Raw genomic sequence first — 26075 nt, 5'->3', positions numbered from 1 at the left:
TTTGTTTTCATGATGACCCTGAGGACAGGATTATCCCTATGTTATGTTATGTTATGTTATGTTATGTTATGTTATGTTATGTTATGTTATGTTATTTTTAGATGGAGTCTCACTCTGTCACCCAGGCTGGAGTGCTGTGGTGCGATCCCAGCTTACCGCAACCTCCGCCTCCCAGGTTCAAGTGATTCTTCTGCCTCAGCCTCCCAAGTAGCTGGGACTACAGGCCCCCACCACCATGTTCAGCGAATTTTTGTATTTTTAGTAGAGTCGTGGTTTCACCACGTTGACCAGGCTGGTCTCAAACTCCTGGCCTCAAGTGATCCACTTGCCTTGGCCTCCCAAAGTGTTGGGATTACAGGCGTGAGCCACTGTGCCTGGCCTCAGAAATGCCTGCTTTTAAATTGCTCGTAGCATAGTAGAGGCTTTTGCAGTTTTGAGGGTGTTGGAGGTTAATTTTTTTGAAGGAAATAATTTCTCTAATGTGGAGGAGGTGGTAATTTAGAAGACTATGTTGTAGAACTGCAGCTGGGTATATGTTTACTTTTGTGAGTGCCTGTTTTATTTGCCCGTTTATTCATACCTATGCATTTGGATAGAAAAATAAATATAGTTCTGTTTTGGCTCCCTGAAATAGTTTTTATATTTTCTGGAATTTCCTCACTTATTGTCTTTAATATTCCAAAGTTTTATTGTGACTCATTTTGGTCATACAATAATAGAAGAAGTAGGTGTCGGCCTTTTTGAAGGGGTTTATTAAGTAATTTGGGGAAGTATATTTTTGAAGCCTATAAATATTAATTTTTCCCTGGTGTCGAGATTTGTCTTGTGGTTGTCAATTGTGCATATTCTTATATGTTTTGGATAGGGGAGGGTAAAAAGGGGTTGAGCATAGTTTATTTTTTTCTTTGGCTCAAATATGTAGTTTTACCATAAACCACTGAAAGTTTCCTGTTCTTGTTTGATTAAAAAAAAGTACACTTCCATTCATTGTTTCCATGTAACTTCCTATACTTTTTACTAAAAAAAGTTGAAATCTAGGATAAATTATGAGTTATCTCTCGGCAAAGAAACAATTTCATTTCAGGAAGGAGCTTAGGAAGCGAACCTTCTTGAGTATGAGAAACAGTAATAGCCCTTGGTGTGTATGTGTGCGTGTGTATATGTACATACATATACATATACATATGCCTTTCCTTACATAATAATGGTTTGCAAAGAGTGAATTTGGACGCCGACTTCAAATTAACATGGAAAGGCAGGGAAGATTCCATGTCATGGTTGGATTTTAGAAAGCTGCAAATGGTATTGTTGTACCATAGACCTGAGGTCCCCCAAGCCCCAGGCCACGGACCTGTTAGGAACGGGGGGCACACAGCAGGAGGTGAGCAGCCAGCGGGCGAGTGAGCATTACTGCCTAAGCTCCACCTCCTGTCAGATCAGCGGTGGCATTAGATTTTTATAGGAGCGTGAACTGTATTGTGAACTGCGCATATGAAGGATCTAGGTTGCCTGCTCCTTATGAGAATCTCACAAATGCCCGATGACCTGAGGTGGAACAGTTTCATCCCAAAACCATCCCCTCCTCCCTGGCCTGTGGAAAATCTGTCTTCCATGAAACCAGTCTCTGGTGCCAAAAAGGTTGGGGACTGTTGCCATAAAGGGGCCTTTGAGTGGCCCCGTTAATGTGTTTTCTTTGTTAGGTGGTGCTTTCCAGCCTGCTCTGGACTCTGTGGTTCGTGGTAGATCATTTGTACTGATCTGGACCAGGGAGCACTGGTAGGAGTATCTGATTTCTATGAACAGTGCTTGCTGGCACTGACTCAAGAATGAAGATAGGAAGGAATGGTGAATACAACTTCCATTGAGAAACTAGAGTGGAAAAATGTGCAAATTATGCTAAAATCGTAATTAATCTGGACTGTACAGGTTAAATATCTTTTCATCCTGAAAGAAAAGGGGAGGTCACCATGAGAAAATGGGATTGAGGGACCATAAGAACTTTGTTATGCCTATTTATACATTTGTTTTTTTTCTCTTAGAACTTCTGAAATGCTTGAAGCACCAGAAGCAATAGGAGAGTAGAGCTTTTAGTATGGTTTTGGTGTGAACTAAATTTCCAACAGTTCACCTTTAGTGCATAAGCTTCACTTTCTTTGATGGTTTGCCATTCAAACTAGATTACTGTGGGCAGTGTCCCTAATATTGTCAGTAACATCAGTTTTACAGCAGGTTTGTGCATCATGAAGGAAGCCAGAACTTCCTTCATTTTAGTGAGTTACAAGTGTTTTAGTGAGTTATAAGGAAAATAGCCGTCAAAAGTCCATATAGGTTACTCTATGGATGGAATGGGGAGCCACCTTCTGGTCTTCATTCAGACTTGGTTGACTTAAAATTGAGTGTATAAGAGTGTAAAAAATGGTAAGTGATAGGCTTAAGGCAGAGACACAGGCCTGCAGCCGGAACTGGAAAAAACCCCCACAAGTATAAAAAGTATAGGCAAAACTATAAAGCAGCCAGGCGCGGTAGCTCACGCCTGTAATCCCAGCATTTTGGGAAGCAGAGATGAACACATCCCCTGAGGTCAGGAGTTCAAGACCAGCCTGGTCAACACGGTGAAATCCCATGTCTACTAAAGCTACAAAAATTAGCCGGGCGTGGCGGTGAGTACCTATAATCCCAGCTACTCAGGAGGCTGAGGTAAGGAGAATTGCCTGGACCCGGGAAGCAGAGGTTGCAGTGAGCTGGTGCCATTGCACTCCAGCCTGGACAGCAGAGCAAGACTCCATCTCAAAAACAAAAACGAAAAAACTATAAAGCACAGCAATATGGGACTATTTGGTAGATATAGTAACTGAAATCATATCAAGCTTTAATAAACTAATTAGTATTCATAATGGCAGCCCTACATCTTCAAGAAAAAAATACAATAGGTGAGTTTCAGGATGCTCAAAACATTTAAGATGGCCAGGAAGAAATTATGCATGTAGTACATTTTAGGCAGATTTCCCTTAAAAATGACTAAAGACACTTTCTTTTCTGAAACAAGAAAAGACTTAGTTATTTGGAAAATTTGCTTATGTGGAATATCTCATTGCCAGTCAATGTTGAATAAGTGAGGCATTTATTGTGTGATGGAAAGGTGGTTCTTTGGGCCAGATGAAGTAAGGTGGGAAGAAAGGAGTATAGTATGAAATACTGAGAGAAAGAATTACTACTTTAAATAATAGATGTAGCTTTGGTATGTTTTTCTGTGCAAATCTCGAGACAAAGCCTTTTTTGTTGGAGGAAATGGCATGCAAAGGATTTTATTTTCAGTTTGACCATTTGCAAGTATTAGCGCTGTCTCCGTGGGAGAAAGGTGAGTTCCCTCTGGCAGTGTGGTTTACGAAGGTTCGCTTGGGAGGAAAAGAGAGGAGCTAGTTGATCCAGAGTGGAAAAACACCAAAGCAAAGTTTTCTCCAAAATAACACCACAGATTTCAGAAAAACAGAAGTTGCTTTCACTGAATGTGACAAACTTAAAAAAAAAAAAAATTCAATTTTGAAACATCATATGACACATCTGTTTTGAAAGGTTGCCTTGTCAGATACAGATGTATGTTTTATGGTACGTTACAAGGTGAAGTTTCGTCGTGAGCATGCTCAATAGATGTTTTTCTGAACAGGTATCTCATTTATCCCAGTTTTAAATTTTTTGGGGAGAGTTTATTAAACAATAGTACAGTAATTTATCTTATTTTTAGGTTAAATACAATTTGATTGAATTATACCCTTCTCTCTTAGCCTTTTATTGAACTGATATCTCTGCTTAGATTTAATCCTTTCAGAAATTGCTTGTTGACCCAACACAGCAAAATCCAAACTTTTTGATATATGTCGTGGCATATATCATGCCAAAATCACAAACTCCCCCACATGCTTTTAGCAAATAAATGCCAGTTTGCTTCTTGCTTTCATACCTACATTAATGCAGACTATTGGTTTAAAAAGTTAAAAATCACCGATCTTTATTACAGGCCTCTTAAATTGAGACCTTGGAAAAGTATTTTCTTGCAAGAGCTGATGTTTCCCAATATTATTTATTTATTTATTTATTTATTTTTCAAGACAAGGTCCCACTGTGTCACCTAGACTGGAGTGCACTGGCACTATCTTGGCTCATTGCAGTCTTGACCTCCCTGGACTCAAGGGATTCTCCCACCTCAGCCTCCTGAGTAGGTGGGACTACAGGTGTGCAGCACCATGGCCTGACTAATTTTTAAATTTTTTTTGTAGAGATGAGGTCTCACTCTCTTGCCCAGGCTGGTCTCAAACTTATGGGCTCAAGCAATCCTCCCACCATGGCCTCCCAAAGTGCTGGGATTACAGGTGTGAGCCACTGCACCCGCCTGTGATTTGTTTCCTTTTTGTGATATCTATGTGTGCATCATATTTTCTCTTTATCCTGCCTACTAGAAAGCGCAGAGCTAGGTTTGGCACTCAAATGATGTAGTTTCCTTTAGCTAAGTGTTTTGATAAAGTTTCTGTTTTGCGTTTTTTTTCCAGAACACATCTCATAGTTGAAGAGCTGGTAATAATTACAGTAATACAATAATAAAAATGAGTTGATCCTAAGAACAGCCTTATGGGGGCAGATCCTGTTATTATCCCCATTATATAGATAAAGAAACAGAGGCAGGGAATGGCTAAATGACTCCCCCAGGTTAGAAGGCTAAAATGTGGCAGCGCTGGGATAAACCTAGGAGACTGGCTTCATAGTCCTTAGAGAATTAGTAGCTTGGGAGTTTGGTTGTTTGGCCCATGAATTCATCACTCAACAAATGTTTATGAACACGTGCCGCATGCCAGGCACTGTGCCAAGCACTGGGAGAGAGGAAGCGAAAGAAGCACAGTTCTTGCCCTCATGGAGTTTCTGGTAAGTAGAGGACACACAAACATATACCCGAATAAATGAAGCAATAGATTTATAAAAGCTTATATTTGCTATAAAGGGAAGGTATAATATTAAACAGGAGTAACAGTTTAAGGAACCTCTGAATTTTATCAGGTATAATACAAAAGTGTAGTTCTGGGCCAGGCTCGGTGGCTCATGCCTATAATCTCAGCACTTTGGGAGGCCAAAGCAGGTGGATTGCTTGAGCTCATGAGTTTGAGACCAGCCTGGGCAATGTGACAAAACCCTGTCTCTACAAAAAATACAACACATAAACTGATGTGGTGGCACCCACCTGAGGTCTCAGCTATTCGGGAGGCTGAGGTGGGAGGATGGCTTGAGCCCAGAAGGTAGAGGTTGCAGTGAGCCCAGATCACACCATGGTACTCCAGCCTGGGCAACAAAGCCAGACCCTGTCCCCCTCCACCTACCCCCCAAAAAACTGTGGTTCTGAACCACAGCAACTGAGCCGAGCACAATCCTCCTGTCTCTCTAAGACCCGGTCTACACTGAGTAGTTCTGTTAATGGCGCTGCTTGATGAACCCGTAACTGCTACAAGCTTGGAAAAACCAGGTCCACAGCTTCTCAGAGGCTTTTAGTTTCACTGTGAAGGGAGCAAGAGCAAGTGACCAGATGTTCATAGATTTCTCTGCAAAATGTCTGCTCTCAGTTTCCCTCCTAACAGAAGCACCTGAAGCAGCAGGCTAGCTAGCCTGAAGAGGAAGGAATAGAGTTTAGTCTTATAATTGGGACCTATATGTTAAGCTGAATAATTTGGCATTCAGTGTTAAGCATTTGACTCATTCCTGTAACCAATTGTGAGTGCCCTGATGATGTATAAACTCCTTAAAGTAAATGTGTTTTAGTTCATGGCCCAGTATGTACACATGGCTGTAATTAATAATATTTTGCACAGCCAAACCAAAAGTTTGCAGATTTTCCCTTTTTAATCTATGGTCTCCTATCTGCAATCAGGACCAGTGGTTATAGGCGATGATTCAACTCCCCAGCAGTTGTGGTTTCCCCCTTCTGCCCTTCCTGACCCTCTTACAGTTTCTCATCTTGCTGCTTCTCTCTGCTTCAGACACTGCACCCCAGACCGTGGCCACAGCCCTAACAGAACGCTCACCAGTCCCGGAGCATGCCACATGCAATGCATGTTACTCCGCCATACTTTTGCACACATTCTTACCTCTCTTTCTCCCATCTTTTTCTTTCTTGCTAGACACCAGTTTGCCAGAGGTAAAGAGAAAATTAGTGATCATCTTAGGTACAAATCAAGGTCTGAGAGATGAACAGATTTGGTAATGCCATCCCTCAGGGTTAATGAGGAGTAGCTTTGTAGCTCTGCGAGTCTTACTTTGCTATCAGATATTGCATTAGTAGGAATTAAGTTGTAATTTTTTTTGTTATAAAGTTTAGTTTAATATTTTGAATCTAAGTTGATAAAGTATTTGCATTTTAATAAAGAGGTGTACTATCCTTCAGTTATTTTGTATCTGCCAAATTCATAGGGTAGGAGAAAAAAGATCCTATTTTCTCCCATCCTTCAAATCTTCAGATTTGTTCTTGGTCTCTGTGCTGAGCCAATTAGGCAGTCACATCCCATAAATTCTTACCCCTCAAAAATGAATGCTGTAGCCAGTGTCTAAGCTTCCTTTTTGTCAGAAGAATAGGGACCGGTGCACCATATTATAGGTCAAAAGTAAATCAGGGCTTGGTGTGGTGACTCACTTCCAGCGCTCTGGGAGGCCGAGGCAGAGGCAGGTAAATCACCTGAGGCCAGGAGTTTGAGACCAGCCTGGCCAACATGGTGAAACCCTGTCTCTACTAAAAATACAAAAATTAGCTGGGTGTCGTGGTACACACCTGTAATTTCAGCTACTTGGGAGGCTGAGGGAGGAGAATCACTCGAACCCAGGAGGCGGCGTTTGCAGTGAGCTGAGATTGTGCCACTGCACTCCAGCCTGGGCGACAGAGTGAGACTGTGTCTCCAAAAACAAAACAAAACAAAACAAAATACCCAACAAAGTAAGTCAGAAGGACTGTTGGCCAAGATGGTGCCAAATGACTGTCTTTACGGATTGCTGGAATTCCCTGGAGGCAGAAACATGGACTATTCTTGCCTTTGGGAGTTGTACTTCCAGAATGTGCTAAGAGAACAGGAATTTTTACTCTAGTACTGTGCATAGTTTAATTTAATTAAAACATTTTTAAAAAAAGAAATGGGGATCTGGTTATTTTGCCCAGGCTGGTCTTGAACTCCTGGCTTCAAGCAATCCTCCTGCTTTGGCCTCCCGTAGTGCTGGCATTACAGGCATGATTACAGGGAGTACATGCCCAGCTGTAGTTTTAAGTCTTTCCAGTGCAATTCATAGAAATAATTTCTGGAGAGTAATGCTAGGGAGTAGTATAAGAACATCTTATCTTAGATATTTTATTAATCATTCTAAAAGTTTTTAAAGAAAACAGTTTTTGATTGGAGAAAATGTTCTCATTCATTTATTTCTCTTCCCCTCAAGGGACTTTATGTCTCTAATAGTGTTTGAAGTTTGTAAAGCATTTTCATATATAGTGCCTCATTTGATCTGTAAGTCAAGCCTGTCATTGAATAAGAGATCATGGAATGCTGAAAACCCAGCTCCCGTATCTCCTGGTTCACTATTTTTCGGTGCTTCTTGCTGCGTCCAGTGGTGACTTCTGAGATGCCCCTGCTTCACTTCAGGTCATAAAAACCATAAAGCATAACAGCACCACTTCCTCACAAGGCTGCAGAAATCCCCTTCTGTTGGCACGTCCAGGTTGTATAATGGTATCTTGCTTAGATGGAAGAGTACGAGTCTTTTATAGCTTGGCACTTCCCAACACTTTGAGAAATTGGATTCCTGAAGAACCTGTACCCTTTGTTTCCTTTTGAACTTTGAAAACACAATTGAACACAGGAAATTCTCCAACATGGTTGTGCCATGATTTCAACACAACAATACACAAATATGCACTGGCTTTTGGCCCAACAAGTTGGTGGTTGACTTCTTGGAAGAGGGTTAGTTTGTTAGGAGGAAGGTCTGGATGTAGATTTTGCTTGGAGGGTGAAAGAAACCAAGATAAGATATGCCTACGAGTTGTGCTGTAGAAAAGTCTAGTTTTTTTCCCCCTGAGAAATCCAAATTACAAGTTTTAGTACTTGTCTACCTTTTTCCTACTAGGGATAAGCTTCAGCCTGAAGCCAGGTTTTATTGTTGAAAACCCCAGGTGGGAGCTGTGGTAGAAGGGTCCTCTTTGGAGTTTAATGGTGGTACATTCCACCGCTCCATCCCCAAGGGGCTGTAGTTCCAGTGAATTGTAATTTGAGATGGTACAAACATGAGCATATGTTATGTACACGCCAGGCGTGTTTGTGAGCTCAGGGCCTTACAGGTGTTTTTTTCCTGGAGCTTTGTTTTTGTATCATATCCTGGTTTTGGTAACATTCCTTCTCATGAAGCTCGATTAAAGTGAGGCGGTGCTATTGGCTGAGAAATCATCCTGGGTGCCCTTTCTTACAGATTCTTGCATCCCATGAGGGTAGAAAGGATTTTTAGCCCAAGGGCAGAATAGATCCTGTAGTACCCAGTCCCACAGTCTGTGGGAGTTTGTCCCTCTTTGCAGCTGACAGCATTTCAGAATTCCCTGTGGGACAATAACAAAATCCTTATTAGCCAATGGTGTCGTTAGAATAAAATCTCTCCACTGCGATGTCTTGGTCCCAGGCTATAATGTTACCCCTTAATTCCCTCTGCATCTTTACCACTTTTATTACAGCTGAACACACGCTCCTCATTAGTACCCTGGGTGATATGGGGAATCAGAGTGCTGAAAATTATGTGGAATAGGTACCAGATGTTTGTGTCAACTTGGTATGCATTGGTGTTTGGAATGCTCGAGGATCACATTTATTAAATGTGAAAATTACTTACTGTGTCTTCTCCAAAACATTACCCCCCTCCGCCAGTATTTTTGTCCATGTTGCATGAGTTGTGATATTAGTAATTTCTTTTGGCACAGATTAAATTTAAAGTGTGTGCCTCAAATGCATCTGTTCCCAAATGCTTTGTCTGCATTCTGTCAAGTTTTGGAGCTGGCCTACCGCCAGCAGGGATGTGGGGGTTCTGTAACTGAGATTGGAATGCTGTGTTGCAGCTAAAGGACATAATGAAAGGGTGAGTCCGTTTGATTTTTTTCTTTAAGTGAAACTGGGAATTTAGACATTGATGTTATAGCGAGATCTTAGGAACGTTTCCCATGTGTCCAGATAAGCAAGCATTAGTGAAAAGGACGGAGGAGGGCATTTGGTAAAATGAGAAAGTAGTTTCATTAAGTTTATGAAGTCTTTTAAGTCAACCAAAGGTGATAAGTGTGAACCAAGCAGTTTATTTTATTTTAGTAGACATGAATGAATGTTTACATTTGGTCTATACTTCTGTTCACCCAGTACTGAGGAGAGGAACTGGAAAGTGCAAGGCAGAGGCAGGTGGCGCTCTGCCAGGGGAAGAGCCTGGAGCTGGAGTCTCAGAGACCCAGGTTCAGATCCCCCACTGCCCCTTCCTGCCGATGTGTTTCTTAGCCTCTCTTGAGCTCCAGTTTCCCATCACTCTAAAATGACAGCATTAACACTGTCTTCACAGTGGCATTGTGAGGATCAGAAACATGTACAAGATGTGTGGCCCCTAGTGGTGTGGTAACCATACATATGAAGAGTTAACCCCCAGCTTTTCACACAAGGCGGCGGCCCAGGGAGCTACCACGTGCTTTGCAGTGTGGCCTCAGGTGGCCCAGCTGCTGAGTAGCCGAGCAGTGAGGGCCTGCTTTGTGAAGGAGGCTGGTTTGGCAGTGGCCTTGGCAGTGTGGCCGTGGTCTGGGCCACCTAGGAAGTTTCTCACCGCAGAGTTGGTTTGAATTTGTGCTGTCTTCAGGTCAGTAAATGTTTTTGTCAGTAGAAGTAGCATCTTGTGGGTGAAGGGGGCTGTGCCTCTGTGCTGGTGGCTGAGGAGAGTGTACCAAACAGAAGAGCAGAGCCTGACTTCAGTTCAAACAAGACACAACACCCGGCAAGATTTTGAGGATATCAGATTTCTTGAGTAAGCCAGCAGAGGAGGATTAAATTCAGCTCACACTTTGAGTATGAGGAAAAGTTAGATTTCTTTGGGAGTTACCCTTAAGGAGTCCTGGACTCGGCACATACCAGATGCCCACAATGAACTGAAATATCCAGATTGGGAGGCACCAGTGAGGATTGTCTCTGGAGGTGAATCCATATGTACATTACTGCCAGGAAGCACTTTTCTGAAATACACATCCTACCTCTGTGTGGCTAACAACAGTTTACTTATAGTGGGTTACAGAGTTTCTGTGAGGCTTCAGATGAAGTATCTGCAACATGCCTTTTCATGATAAAGTATGGTGTGAAGTGAGCAGACGTGTGTGCTTATGAGCATCGTTGCTTTCAGGCCTGTTTTTTCCTCATCGTCCACGCCCTGGTTGATCCTTACGTGGTAACAGCTTTCGCTGTGCTGATAAGGAGCATCATCAGAGCGTGTTGCTCACTCGGCTCTTGACTGCAGGGAAGAGATTGGTAGGGAAGACGGGATGTGGGTTTTCAGCCGTGGCCACAGGAGACACTCCCAGCCTTTTGAGGCTGCCGGTGAGGGCCGACAGTAGCAGCTCCAGAGCTCACAGGTCACCACAAAAGTGAGCAGATGAGTCAGATGGGGTTTCGGAGCATGTTTTCCTGGTTTCTAAGCCTTTGTGGCCGGGAGGTGCTGTATCGGGCCCCATGGTGGTCAAGTGAGAATCTGAGCCACCGTGTTAACTCAGGCACGTGTGCTAGAGCCTGTGGGGTGGATCATGCTGTTCCCAGGTGGAAGCCTTCCTGAGTGGAGCTGGCCCTGGCATTGTGCGGACAGATTGCGGAAGGAACCACTATGAGGCCAAGCGGGAAGGATGGGAGACAAGTTCATGAGCCGGCTGTGGCAGAGGGAAGGGGACAGGAAGGCTAGGGCCTGACCCAGAAGTGGCAGGATGAGGCTGGGGGTGTGGTGTGCCAACGGAGAGATAGAGGATTGTTCTGCCACCTGGAGAGAGGGGCTTGGCCAGAAGAGTGTTCGGGAAGAGAAGACAAAAACAGATTTGTGTTTCCTGCATTCTGTGACAGTTGAAGGTGGGGAAGCCCCAACTGGAACTTGATTCTTAGCAACCAGAAATGCCACCTCCCTCATTTCATGGTTGGTGTTTTTTTGTCCTCCCCCTTTTAGTATAAGAATGAGGCTTTGGCTCTCAGGTAAAGAGTGAAAGCAGGAAGTCTGAGACAGACAGTCCCTTATTGTCATGAAGCCCATGCAGCATGCATCACCCCATGGCTCTTTCCCATTTCTCAGCAATAATTGAGTGCCTACTGTGTGCCAGATACTGTGCCGGGGTGAGGCAGGCAGCAGCACACAGAATGGTTGGGTTCTGTTCTTTTGTCGTGTTTGCAGTCTTTGGGAGCATGTAGATGTGAAACCAGTAATTGCACAAATAATTATGTACATCTAATCACAGGTGCTGTGGAGAGAAACGGAGAGTACCACGAGAGTATGAAAAAATATAGATCTAACACAGCGAGGGAGGTTTGGGGAGCTTCCTTGAGAGATCAGTAGAATGAGCAGGAGTTTGTCATGCCATGGTGGTGGGAAGGAACAGACCCAGCGGGGAACGTGTTCCTGGAGGAAACCTTGCTATTCAGAGGCTCCTTTGGGACAAAGTTTGGCACTTCTTATGAAATAAAAGAAGGCAAGTACATTAATTAGGGTAGGTTAAGCTACAAATATCAGAAAACCCAAAATAACATTGGCTTAAATAAGAAAAAAGTTTACATTTGTTTCCTATTTTTAAAAAAGCAGTTCAGAGCTGATCCCGTGGCTCCATGTTCATCGAGTACCCAGGTGGCTTCTCAGTTGCTGTGCCCTCCTTAGCATGCTGCTTCTGTCTCATGGCCACAAAGGCTTGCTTTAGTGCTGCCCGTTACATCCATGTTCCAACCAGCAGTCAGAAGGAAATGGCAGAAGAACTGACCTTCACTTCATACAGGAAGCTGCCAGCTGCTAGCGAGATTGGGAAACGTGGCCTTCGTTCTGGGTGGCTGTGTGACCAGCTGGCACTTGGAGAAAGGAGAATGATGGCTATAGGGAGACAACGAGCACTTCTGTGCTTCATCAGAATGGCCAAAACACAGGGAGCAAGTGCCTGGGGAATGAGAGACGGGGCCATGGTAGGAAGCAGGGCCAGATCTTGGAGGGCCTTGTAAGTCATGTTGAGGTTTTGGGACTTCATCTGGACAGCAGAGATAGAGTGATAAGTCTTTTAAAGCAGAGAGAAGCAGGATCAGACTTGAGTTTTTCAGATCAATTTGGCTGCTCTGTAGAAGACATTTTGGTGGAGGTAAGAATTAAGAGCATCTTGCAGTAATGAGGGAACGAGAGATGATGGTGCCCATGGAGATGGAGCGGGGGGGTCAGAGTTGAGTGGCCAAGGAGAGAATCCACTGGGTGAGGAGAGGGAAGGGGTGATGTTGGGGCACTTCCCCCAGGTTGGTGCCAGGTATACGTAGATGGAGGCTGGTGCCATTTACTTAGGGAGGGAATGAAGGAGGAACAACAGGCACGAGGGGTAAAGATCCTGAGTTCTGCATGTTGAGATTGGGTGTCCATGAGACAAAAGTAGATGGTGAAGGAGCTGTTGAATATTCAGGCCTGGAGCTTAGAAAAAGAAGTATAGGCCAGGTGTGGTGGCTTACGCCTGTAATCCCAGCACTTCAAGAGGCCAATGCAGGTGGATCACATGAGGTTAGGAGTTCGAGACCAGCCTGGCCAATATGATGAAACCCCATCTCTACTAAAAATACGAAAATTAGCTGGGTGTGGTGGCGGGTGCCTGTAATCCCAGCTACCTGAGAGGTTGAGGCATGAGAATCACTTGAACCTGGGGAGTGGTGGTTGCAGTGAGCTGAGATCGTGGCACTGCACTCCCTCCCGCCTGGACAACCAAGCGAGACTGTCTCAAAAAAAAAAAAAAAAAAAAAAGGAAAAAATAAGTAAGTCTGAGATGGCCTGGAGTTGTTTCTGTAAAGAGATGAGAGTTGAACCCATGGATGTGTTTGAGAAAATCTATGGAAAAAGGATAGTGCACTCCAGGAGGGCCTGGCAGGCATTTTACCTGGAAGGTGGGGATGGAACAGCTGGCGGCAGAAGAGCATCTCTCCAAGATATTCAAAGGAAAACTTCATACAATCACACTGCCTCTTTCCTTTCCTTTCTTGGCCAGAGAGGCTTTCTTTTTCCCCAAAGGAAACCCTCTCTCCTGACTCCTACACTGCGTCTGTTCTCTTAGGAGACGACTATTCTACACCATACTTAGAGTTTAACCTATATCCTCTAGCCTGGACATTTTCACAGGGACTTTTTGTCCCCTCCCTTAAGTCTTAATTTTTTTCACTTGTGCATTCTGTATCCTTTGCAAACTTATCCAGTTATGTTTTTCAGGATAAAATCCTAGCGAGAAGTTGCTGGGTCAAAGGATATGTACCTTTTGTCGGGCCTTGGATACCACTGAAATATTATACCAATTTGCTCTCTCAGCAGCAGTATGATGCTGGCATACTTTTTGAGGAACCTTTCTTAAGGCATTTCTGGGCTTAATTTTTTTTATAAGCATTGCCCCTCTCTCCCAACTTTTCTTTAATGAAAAATTTCAACATGTGTAGATGTTGAAACCATTGTACAGGGAACATTTAGATTCCACAATTAGCATTTTGCAATAGAAGCTTTATCAAATATCTCTCCATCTTATTTTTTGGGAGGTATTTCAAAGTAAGTTACAAAACGGTAGATCTCACCCCTAAATCTATGACCACTTTTTTATTTTCACAGAAAGTGTTGGCACAGTAGCCCAGGCCTTGGGCTGGATGTTCACTGTACAATGGGTGGTCACCCCTTCCCTCTCCTCACCTAGTGGATTCTCTTCTGGCCGCTCAACTCTGTCCCCTTCTCTCCATCTCCACAGACACCATCATCTCTCTTGCCCTGATTACTGCAAGGCCGGGCACTTCAGTACCCTGCCTTCTGAGAGAGAGAGCCAAGGAGGGCCAAGTCTGGGGCTTTGGGTGACTGGGGAAACCTTGAAACAGTTACTTAAGCACATTGAGCTTACTTTGCTTTCTTTAAAATGGGGTTAGTGCTGCTTCCTTGTGATGTGTCAGAAGGATGTGCAGCACCTAGCATTGCATAGTGGGTACTTAATAAATGGGAACAGTCTGTCTCTTTCTCTCTCTCTATATATATTTTTTGATATATAGTTTAGCTCTTGTCACCCAGGCTGGAGTGCAATGGCACAATCTTGGCTCACTGCAACCTCCACCTCCCGCGTTCAAGCGATTCTCCTGCCTCAGCCTCCTGAGTAGCTAGGATTATAGGCACACGCCACCAAGCCCAGCTAATTTTTGTATTTTTAGTAGACACAGGGTTTACCATGTTGGCTAGGCTGGTCTTGAACTTCTGACCTTAGGTGATCCACCTGCTTTGGCCTCCCAAAGTGCTGGGGTTACCGACATGAGCCACCGCACAGGGCTGAGCAGTATCTCTTATTACGTTGTATGCTGAACTGTTAAAGATACCATTTCTTATATGCCCCTTGGGATTGTGGTAGATAATTCCTGATTTTTTTTTTTCTTTTTGTCTTTTTTTGGTGTAAGGATAGTTTGAGCATATGTTGTAGCTTTTTTTCTTTTTCAATCTTGGAGGGAAAAAAATTCTATGAGGAACTTCGAAAACCAACTACTATGCTATTGTGTCAGATGGTCAGGAACACACTATTGAGTGTATTTAAACATCGAGCCAAGTAGGGCTCTGCGTTTTTATTTTTATTTTCTGAGACAGGGTCTCCCTCTGTCACCCAGGCTGGAGTACAGTAGTGTGATCACGGCTTGGCTCACTGCAGCCTGGACTTCCCTGAGCTTAGGTTATTCTCCCACCTTAGCATCCTGAGTAGCTGGGGCTACATGTGTGCACCACCACAACTGCTAATGTCTGTGTCTATATCTATATCTGCATATTTGTATATATACGCGTGTGTGTGTGTGTGTATATATATGTGTGTGTGTGTATATATATATATATTTTTTCTTTTTGTAGAGACGGGGTTTCATCATATTGCCCAGTTTGGTTTTGAACTCCTGGGCTCAAGCGATAACGCCTGCCTTGGCCTTCCTAATTGTTGGTGTTATAGGCGTGAGCCATTGCGCCTGGCCTCCTGTGGGTCTCTGTAGAGAGTTGCTGTCCTGGCATTTGATCAGGGTGTGCCCCATGCGTTGCTTTCTCTTTTCTTTGACCTTGGACTGACTCATATAACCCATGGCTAGAGCTCCAGCCCTTAAAGAGGGTGTTTGCTCTGTTCTGGACTCTGGCAAAACAGAGACTGTAGACTCTAAGGCCAGAAGCGCACATACTCAGCACTGAAGGCTTCCCAGCACCGATTCCCTCTCTCTTTGGGAATACCTTATTATTTGATTTGTTTCCATTGAGTTTTCGTCCCTGCCCCAGTGTGGAGGTGAGCAGTGTGGTGATTTAAGGAGATCTCAATGGGTGATGGTGGCATCATGAGGAGGAGGGCAGATCAAATAGATTGCAGGTCTTTTTGCAGATGTGTTTTCAGCCTGTTCAGAGCTTTGCACACATACGAGAATGGAACTGAAAGGCATTTTATTTGTGCTTAATTTGTGATAATTGTAAATTCGTGGCAGGAGGCTCTGCAACCAGTTCAGAAGGGTTTCCCAGTGTGGGTAGCTGTAGCCAGTGAGTGTCCCCAGAATTGAGTAGGAATAGGATAATTTCTTGAAACTCTGGGTGTGAAGTGTACCAGACATCCCACTGCAGCTGGGAAAGCCAGAGAGGCCAGGAGGGCAGGATGAGGGCAGCAGGGGGAGTGCCTGCCCATACGGTTTCCCTGCACCCCGCCAGAGGTTCCAGGGAATGTACAGTCAGTACCTCCTGTTACTGCTCTCGGAACATCTTCCTTCACCACCTTATGCTTTCTCAGAAAGCAGCTGGCCACAGTCCAGCTGTACAGAGAGTGGCAGTGACTATTTGAGAAGGCACATACTTCATTTCAGACCAGATAGCTATTATCAGCCTAGATAATTTCTGTGAGTCCTGAAATAGACTTGGCCCACCAGGCAGGGTGTCTGCTTCTGGGTGCATACTGGCTGGTTCTGAACTATGTTTGCAACCCTGGAGAGTACCTTTATTATTTAGAAGTCAGGAAGAACAAACTGGAGTACATTCAGGCCTTTCACCTGGGTTCCATCTGGGAGGTTGTGGTGTAGTGGGCATTGTATGTTTCAGCCCAGTTTCTTGGGTGATTGAATGGAGACAATAGCACCAAGTTCACAGAAGTGTGTGAGGAGTAAGCATCTAGTTCCTTCTTCCCCTGGGTGTGTGTCTATCAATCCAGCCAATGTGAAAGGAGGCTGCAGTGATTTCAGGGCTGTAGCAGCCTATTTCCCATATTCCCTACAGCCAAATCCAAGTCCCTGGAATGGTGCCCTACTCACTGATCTGAGAAGGGGCATTTTTTTCAAAGCTCAATGATTCATTTATTCATTTAACAAACATTTTCTGAGCATCTCATATATGCCAGGCACTGCAGATGAATGCTGAGGATACAAAGATGAGCATGCACAGCCCTCAGAGAGGTCACATTTGACCAGTACAGATGGATGTGTACCCCAGTGGCTATCATGTAAATGCAGTAGTGGAGACAGGCAGATAAATTGCGGGAGGACAGAGAAAGAGAGCCTTCCTCAGCTTGGGGCGTTTGTTGTGGGAGCAGAGTGAGAGTGGAAGAGGAATTTGGGTAAAGGAAGCAGGCTTGAATGAGGACATGGAGTTGGGAAACATCCTGGTGTGTCTGGAGACCTTTAAGTAAGTTGATGTGGACTGGGGAGGGGTGAGACATAGGAAGGGGCTAGATCAAGAAATGCCTCCTGTGCTCTGTGATGGAGCTTAGGCTTTATTCAGTAGGGAAGCTGTTCTGAAGGGACAGGAACTGCCCACAGAGATGCCAGCAGCAGGCATTTGTTTTGGGAACACCCGTAACATTGAGTGCCTCTAGGTTAGGTGGACAGTGCCTGTGTGGAAGGTGGCATGCAGAGCTTGAGTCCTCAGACTCTGTTCAGGAAGGTTTGTAATTGTCTAGGGTCAGTAAAGAAGTAGAGACGGAGAGGAGTGAATGGATTTAGGATTTAAGGCTTGATTGATTAGAGGAAGAGGGAATGAAGAAGCAGGAACCAAATATGACCAGGGTTCTACTTTTTCTATCTGAGGCTCTGCTCAGATTCTACTTCTTTTGGGAGGATTTTTCTGACCTCTGGCCAAAATTTTGCTGTACAGCTCTGGCCCTGATCGCCTCTACATGTTACATCTTGCTCTGTATTGTTCTTAAGTTTGTTTTGCTTTCCCTAATAAAGGGAAGCTCTGAAAAGATAGGATCTGTATCTTTACTTTTGTTAAGTGCAATTTTAGGTATTTAATATTATTTATGTATAGTATTTTTGGGACTTTAAGCAATTTATTTTATTTATCTCTGATTTTCTACCAAGAGGGAAGAAGGAATTGCACACAAATGTTAAATGGAAAGTGTCCTCTACCCAGAGGAATGCATTCATGACTTGTGAGTCCAAAAGGGAATTTAAAAAATCAAATACACACCAAATTATCCAAAAGAAATGTAAGAGATTGGGATTTTAGAAGATAGGCTAGCTTTTTGGCCACTTAGTCTTGGAGCAGTTTACCTGGAAAGGCATCCCTGGTGGGTTGGCAGTGGCTTGATCACCCTTGCCCGTTTGAGGCAGAATTAATTGCTGTTTCTGAGTGGCTTGTGTTTGTGATTCCCTTGGCAGGTCCAGAGCCTGGTGCACTGTGTGAATTGTCACCTGTCAGTGCCTCCCATCCTGTCCAGGCCTTGATGGAGAGCTTCACCGTTTTGTCAGGCTGTGCCAGCAGAGGCACGACTGGGCTGCCGCAGGAGGTGCATGTCCTGAATCTCCGCACCGCGGACCAGGGGCCTGGCCAACTGCAGAGAGAGGTAGGTGCAGGTGTCAGCTGTCAGCCCACTGCCACCGAGTCTGCAGAGACGATTTTCTGGACAGAAGTCCTTTTCTCTTCTGGGATTCAACAAAGAAGCTCGTGTATAAACATAAGAGAGCAGATTTAAAATGCCAACTGCTCTCTGGATTGGGCAACTTTAGGATTTCTCTGTCTAGAGATTGGTTGGCTCTCCCCCTTTCCTGGCCCTCCATATTGGAAAAAAACGTTCATAAGAATTTCAGCTTTTAGGCCAGGCATGGTGGTGTGCACACCTGTAATCCCAGCACTTTGAGAGGCCAAGGTGGGAAGATCACATGAGCTCAAGAGTTCAAGACCAGCCTGGGAAACATAGCAAGACCTTATCTCTACTAAAAATAAAATTAAAAAGAAAATTAGCAGGATGTGGTGGTGAGCACCTGTAGTCCCAGCTACTTGGGAGGCTGAGGCAAGAGGATTGCTTGAGCCTGGGAGATCGAGGCTGGAGTGAGCCATGATTGCCACTGCACTCCAGCCTGGGAGATAGAGCGGGATCTTGTTTCAAAAAATAATAATAATTTCATCTTTTAAACATGATTGTGAGAAGCCAAATAAGGTACCATTTCTCTGTTGTTGTGAAATGTCTTTCCCATTTCCTCCTGTGTCCTCTCTTTCTTCTTTCTTTACTTTGTCATATGAGCTTATTGCTTCTGCAGGATGAATGAGGGGAAATGGGAACACTCTGGAATAAAGATGACAGTACTTTGTACTTGCCTGAAAATCCCTGAGCATAGCTCCTTATCACTATCTAGGCAGCTTCCCAAAGGTGGCGGTGACATTAGTGGAGATGGTGATGATAAACATATACGCTCATAGTTACTCAGCATTTACTCTGCCCAGCACTGTTCGAAGCACTCATACGCTAACTCCATGAATCCTACAATTATGCTCATTTTACAGGTGACAAAACAGGTGCAGAAAACTTATTTGCGCAAGGTCATCATCTTCAGAGAGAAATGGCCTCCTCTTTCCTGTGGCTCAAAAGTGGCCTAGATTGTGAGTGAATGGTCATCATTTAAGAGGACAGATTTCCCAACAAGATAACACAGAGTGCTTTCCCTTCTGTTTTTAAGCTTCTGTGTGTCAGAAATGTTATCACTCAGGTATTCTCTCTCCAGGGAGAAAGAAACCACAAAAAAATCCGATCATAGTGAAGTATAGGAAAAGTAATGCAGAATGGAATTTATCTTTGAGCTTCCTTCTGGTCAAGCAAGTTAATTTCCAGAGCCACTTGTTTATGTGCCTCAGTCACCCCATCTTTTTGGGGTGGTAGGAAGAGGAGAAGCACGAGATGTTAAGAAGGAAAAGCAAGCTGATTTTAATCTCATGAAAGTGTGCAGAGTTGGCTCATTTCAAAGACAGATCATCTAACCTTTCCAGCAGCATTGGAAATTATTGTTAATACTCTTGGTTGCTTGCCATTGTTGCTGCAACTCATATTTCAGGTCAGATTTCTTTATCCCAGTAATGTGTCTTTAATTCTGAACTGATGGGGGAGAGTTTGTGGTGAGAGGGAAAGGAGGAGAGGAGGAAATGCAGCTCCTATGAAGCATTGCTGACTCCAGCAATTCTTTAGCAGCGATAATTACTCATTTTATATATGCTTCTCTCAGAGGAACTCAGAGGGAAAAGAAAGTGCAAGCTGTTACAGAAGTAGCAACAGCAGAAAATTCTTGATGTTAAATTGTGCAGTACTGTTGTTGACTCTGAAAACAAATTCGAATAAGACTACTGAAACAAAAGAAAAATACCTCAAGGAGTGACAGCAGAGCCCTCCTGCACCTGGTTACTATGTTATTCAAAATGGGATTCATTTTAGGACCTGGCAGTACTGAGGATACATAACATTAGCTGGCCTCAGGGAGACAGTGTGTTCAGTGAGGAAGAAAAGAAAGAGGGCCTACAAAGGGTAGTCTCAAACTTGTTTAAAAACCTGAACATTATTCTCCTTCAATATTTGTATAGTGTCTGTATGATTTGGGGCCAGTGATTTGAAGATGTTTTTGAGAGTAGACAACAGAGAGACCTTTAAGAATTAGATGGTTGTAGTTCGATACTGTTTGAACACAAGATCTTGGGATAACCGATTTTTGGAGATTCCATCTGGCTCTGCCTTGCTCACATATGGCAGACCTCAGAGTAGTTTGCATATACAAAGTGAGCGTAGAGAATGTCATCAGAATGAGGGTCAGTATGACGAAAGAATGAAAGACTGTGGATGGTAAGATGGGTGTGGATAAGGATTAAATATCGCTCACTCTCTCGACATATGACTGTGGAGAACATTACCACAGCTGTGCAAACAGTTTTTAAAAATCATTTGAACCACATGACCCAGCAATTCCACTCTTAGGTATATACCCTAGAGAAATGAAAACACATGTCTACACGAAGACTTGTCTGTGACTGTTCGTGGCAGCATTAGTCCCAAAGTGGAAAAACCCAAATGTTCATTTTCTGATGAATGGGTAAATAAAATGTGGTATATCCATACAATGGAATGTTATTGAGCAATAAAAAGGATGGCATACTGATATGTGCTACAGCGTGGATGAACCTTGAAAATCCGCTAAATGAAAGAAGACAGACATAAAGACCACATATCATATGATTCCTTGTATGTGAAATGTTCAGAATACAGAAATTTATAGAGACAAAGTAAATTAGTCATTGCTTAGGGCTAGAGGGGAAAGAAGGAAATGGAGGTTGACTGCTAATGGGTACAGGTTTTTTTAAAATAGTGGAGGCCGGGCAAGGTGGCTCACGCCTGTAATCCCAGCACTTTGGGAGGCCAAGGCAGGTGGATCACCTGAGGTCAGGAGTTTGAGACTAGCCTAGCCAACATGGTGAAACCCCTTCTCTACTAAAAATGCAAAAATTAGCTGGCATGGTGGTGAGTGCCTGTAGTCCTAGCTACTTGGGAGTCTGAGGCAGGAATATGACTTGAACCCAGGAGGTGGAGGTTGCAGTGAGCCAAGATTGTGCTGCTGCACTCCAGCCTGGGCAACAAAGCAAGATTCCATCTCAAAAAAAAAAGAACAGAAGTGGAGAAGATGACAAAAATGTTCTAAAATTTTAATGGTTGCACAACTCTGTGAATATACTAAAACCTGTTGAATTGTAATTTAAGTGGGTGAATTTTATGGTATGGGAATTGTATCTCAATAAAACTATTTAAGAAAACCATTTGACCTGCTGACATGCTAATTAGTCTATAAAGTTTACCTTGGCTCAATTCACTTTATCAAGATTGCTTACTCCTTCAACTTAAACTCACCTAATGCTTTTTGTTATTTTCATTGGATAACTTGGTTTTGTAGATGTGCCATGATATAGTCTATGCTAAAAATAACAGCTGATCTGTTTTGAGGCTAATAGTAGGAGGGCAGAGGCAGCCTTTGTGCAGTCTCTATCAATTTTTTTTTTTTTTTTTTGAGACAGAGTCTCGCTGTGTCACCCAGGCTGGAGTGCAGTTGTGTGATTTCGGCTCACTGCAACCTCTGCCTCCTGGGTTCAAGCAATTCTCATGCCTCAGCCACCTGAGTAGCTGGGATTACAGGCATGTGCCACCGTGCCTGGCTAATTTTTTATATTTTTAGTAGAGATTAAGTTTCATCGTGTTGGCCAGTCTGCTCTCAAACTCCTCAAGTGATCTGTCCGCCTCGGCCTCCCAAAGTGCTGGGATTACAGGTGTGAGCCACCATGCCTGGCCTCTACCAAATATTAAAGGCAAATGTTTTTCAAAATGAAATGGTAAGTGCTGTTACTTACAAATTAGCAAAACAATGACCGTGCTGGCTCCAAGCCATAATTGACTATGACTCTGAAGACTGCTGTAGTTGGTTTTCATGATGTCATCCTTAAATGTGAGGGAATTACTAAATCAGCCCCGTTTCCCCTTAGCTTGTTGCTGGTTCCGGATCAGTAGCAAGATCTATTATAAATCACCCCATCTCTCATATTTTACTGTTAATAAATTCCTACCTCCCAGGTTCTTCAGCTGGGGAGAGATTTTTAATTTTCCTGTGTAGAGGAGGGGACAGAGCCTACACCTGAGAGTGCTGACTGCAGCAGGTTGACAAGATTCAGGGAGACAGTTACGTTTAAGTTGGATGAACAGTTTTATAGGCCAGCAGAGAATTTGTATCAGAAACACACTTGTTACAACAGTACATAACAAGCCCTCAGTACCAAAGCACTGTTTTGTCATTGGCCTCCCTGCTGGGTTCTCCTCGGGTCAGAGTAGACCTATTGTATTTTTCATCTGAGAACACACCTCTCATTTGTAATCATTGGTTTCGGAAACAACAGCCTTGGAAGCGAACAGGAAACTGGAAAACGACTTTCTGGCAACAGAGGACAGCAGAAGAGCGTAAACAATGCTGAGAGATCAGATTTATCTTTTAGAGCAAGTGAGGACTGGTGTCATGGTTTCCATCCCCATGAAAACCGGCTCCTAGTACCCTCTGACTTTGAGGTAAAATGCAGCCTCCCCCTTCTGTCAGAATCCCGAGTTTAATTGCTCAGGGCGTTTCCTGATTCCTGAGAAGGGTTACAGCACCATCAGAGGCTTGTTTACAGTAACATACTTTCATTAGTTGCTGGAATGGCAACAATTTTGTTTCCTATCATCTAATTTTTACTTGTGACCTGCTTTTATGTGGTGGTGTGTCTTTTCTATTTCCGACCTATCTAATTGCTTGCTTATTATGAAAAGCTGCTGAGGATAAGTCCCTAGTTAGCCATTACATATGTGTAGAAAAGATATGGACATTTAAATTTATGTATTTGTTTTGACATTAAGGAGCAATGGGCGTGCCAGTGCCTGGCTGTAGGGGTGGAGTGGGGATCGGGAGGCTCCATTACCACGGGAAAGGGGCCAGGTTTAATAACTTCACCCGTCAAAAAGCTCAGAACCCTATGAGCTTCTCTGCCTCATTCCAAAAGAGGATTTGGGATGAGCTTCCAGCAACAGGCATACCAACAATGTAAGCAGAAATACAGAATGAGGACCAAGGGAAAGAGGAGAGTGCAGTTTGTGAGCCATATGGGTTAATGTGGTTGGTATGATTGTGTTTGAAATTTGGCTCCAGACTTTTTGGCAGGCAAGCCAAGTGGGATGTGTGGTTAATCACACATGTGGCTCCAAATCACTTTTACTTTGTACCTTCTCTGAGGATTGGCATAAAGCTGTCCTGTTTTTGGTTCTTTTTGAGGGCAGGAAAGACCACAGTGGGGAGAAAAAGAAGGAAGTAAACACTGTCAAGTGCTAACTGCTCAACTTGCCTCTTAACAGCTCTCACATCCCCCAAATGACAATACTAGCAGCCATAGTGGTGGAGACTGCGTGTCTCCTGCGGGCCAGCCACCTGCCAGGCACTTGTTTGGTTCTGCCAGTCTTCTTGTCAGCCTGGAACAGAGGCTTGGTGGTCATGGTCACTGTTTTTGCAGAAGAGAATGCTTGGGCTTAGGGAGGTTATTCAACCAGATGGTGAGTTGCGGGGCCAGCCCCCGAGTTGTGTCTGTTGGATTCTACAGTGCAAGCTGCAAAGCTTTTCCCGTACTCCAGACAGTCGTCCTTTTCCTATTAGCTCTTACTTGGTTCTGGGCTACAGAACCTGCTAGTCTGCTTTGTTAGACAGCCAGCAAGTAGGTCTGTTAGTGAGGGTTTGGGTTCTGTGCATAGGTTGGTAATAACTCTTTCCAGTGCTTAGAGTCCTTTTTGATTCCCTTCCTTGCAGTTTTGGGGCAGTATCAAGTTGGCCTGTGTGTGGCAGTGTCCCTTTTTTCCCTTTCATGGTTTAGGATTATCACACCACATGTCAGTAATTATAAAATGCAGGGCTGAGCTCAGGAGCCATTGTGCTCTATGTGGCTGCTAATCCCCATGCTAAATGGCACCACCAAGGGGCCTTTTATGTTCTTGTCTGTTTTCATAGTTAAACATTCCCGCCACCCCCAGGCCTTCAGCTGCCTTCATACAAGTAGCTCACCTGTCCTCTGCTTATAATTTACTACGTCTTATATCCAAACTTGTTTTAACTGTGTGGTGGGAGAGAACTAGCACATTAACTGACTCTTCTTGCTAAGAATGAAATGCAAGAGCTTCAGTATTCAGACTTTGCCATCTGCTTTGACATCTTTTTGCTTACATTGAGGAATTTGGGAATTCAAAGATTCACCACTTTGGAGATCTTTATCTACCTACTTATCTATATGTAATCCTTCCCCATTTCCGCAATATTAATATATGAACACCTCTTCTCTTTTTCCCCCTTAATTAACAAGATTCAGATAAAACAGTTTTTGGAGAGGAGTAGGTGTGCCTTGCCCAACACCAGTAAAATAACTGATATAAAATCTCAAGGCTGGATTTTGGGAGAGTACAGATGTGAGAGCAAAAACATGAAACTAGCTACATTCTTTTCTCTCTCTGGGGCATTTTTTACCCTGCTGCTATTCATGAATGACTTCCTAATGCTAGTCCTGTGCATATGCAGAAAAAACAAAAAACCCAGGGCTATTTATGTTTGAGATATCTTTTATGTGGTATGTACTAAGCAAGTGTCAAAGTAAACCCCTCACATACAGACACGGTATATCGGTGAAATTTGGTTTCTAAACAAATACATTCTGCATATAAGCACTGCCTGGTGTTTGTTTAAAAGGAGGCTGTTCTGGAAATCACCCCAGCCTGACAGGAAAGATTACCTCTGAAATGGTCATTTAGTTTCCCACCAGACCTATAACAGATACTATCATGCATTGCTTCATGACAGAGACACATTCAGAGAAATGTGTCGTTAGGGGATTGTGTTGTGCAAATGTCATAGTGTAGTTACACAAACCTAGATGGTATGTCCTACTACACACTTAGGCCATATGGTATATATAGCCCATGGCTCCCAGGCTACAAATGTGCACAGCATGTTACTATGCTGAATGTTGTAGGCAATTGTAACACAATGATAAGAATTTGTGTACCTAAACATACCTAAACATCGAAAAGGTACAGGAAAATTATGGTATTATAGTCTTATGAGACCACTGTTGTATATGTGGTCCCTTGTTGATTGAAGCATTGTTATGTGGCCCATGCCTGTACTATTTCTCTCTCTCTCTCTCTTTTTTTTTCTGTGTCTCTCCCCACCTGCCCACTGCCTCTCTCCTTTCTTCCCTTCCCCATTTATTTGAGTATTACTATAGAAATCATTTCATTACCTACAAAGGCAACTGAACCTGTCTGTCCACATAGGATTGGAGGGCCTGAATGAATAGGACACTCATATCATTTAAAAAGAGTTACTCCTTTACTTGAAGACACTCAATGCAATTTAAACAACACCACCCTGCTAGGCGTGTGAAGGTGCCAATCCAGGCCTGGAAAGGGGAGCAGGGTCAGGGACAGCAAGGCAATGCATTTGCTCGCTGTCGCAACAGACAATGCAAGCGAGAGTTGGCACTGGTCACACTAGTCAAGGATGATGTCTAACACTTTGGGGCAAGATGTTCAATCAAAAATTCCAGCTAACTCTCAAATAGGAACTCTCCAAAAATGCAGTCTTGGACTTTTAGAAAAAGTAAAAGCAGAAATCAGAGAGGTAATAGTAAACACCAGGGTTTAGGAAACAAACCAGGACACAAGGCTAAGAAGTTAAAACATTCCTACCAAGATGCAGGCTGGTCATGTCACTTAAATCCTGTCATTCATCATAGTAATACCCAGATGCCGTAACGTTGCCCCAGGAAAGCACAGCCCCTGCCCCAGCAGAGGGACTGAGCCTGGTTGGACTCAGCCTTTTTAGAATGAGGTAATGCCGGTTTATATTCTATGCTGGCTGGACAGACTGTAAAAACCTCTCATTATTGCTTCTTCCCCCAGATAGAGAAGAGACTGCCTTGACACCCCCCCCTTTTTTTTTTTGAGACGAGTTTCACTCTCTCGCCCAGGC

General features: G+C 43.6%; 1 protein-coding gene across 4 annotated transcripts in view; it reads left to right on the top strand.

Annotated features, from left to right (window-relative positions):
- Positions 1–26075, top strand: part of TGFBR3 (transforming growth factor beta receptor 3) — a 205985-nt gene that overhangs the window by 71281 nt on the left and 108629 nt on the right. For all 4 annotated transcript variants that reach the window (XM_009212810.3, XM_003892184.4, XM_009212807.4 and 1 more), the window contains one exon: positions 17901–18085. In XM_009212810.3, the coding sequence (XP_009211074.1) occupies positions 17901–18085 (185 nt within the window). The remainder of the gene's footprint in view (positions 1–17900; positions 18086–26075) is intronic.

This window comes from Papio anubis, chromosome 1 (assembly GCF_008728515.1).
Source record: "Papio anubis isolate 15944 chromosome 1, Panubis1.0, whole genome shotgun sequence".
Taxonomy (NCBI): Eukaryota; Metazoa; Chordata; class Mammalia; order Primates; family Cercopithecidae; genus Papio; species Papio anubis.
This window is presented reverse-complemented; position numbering and strand designations above follow the sequence as displayed.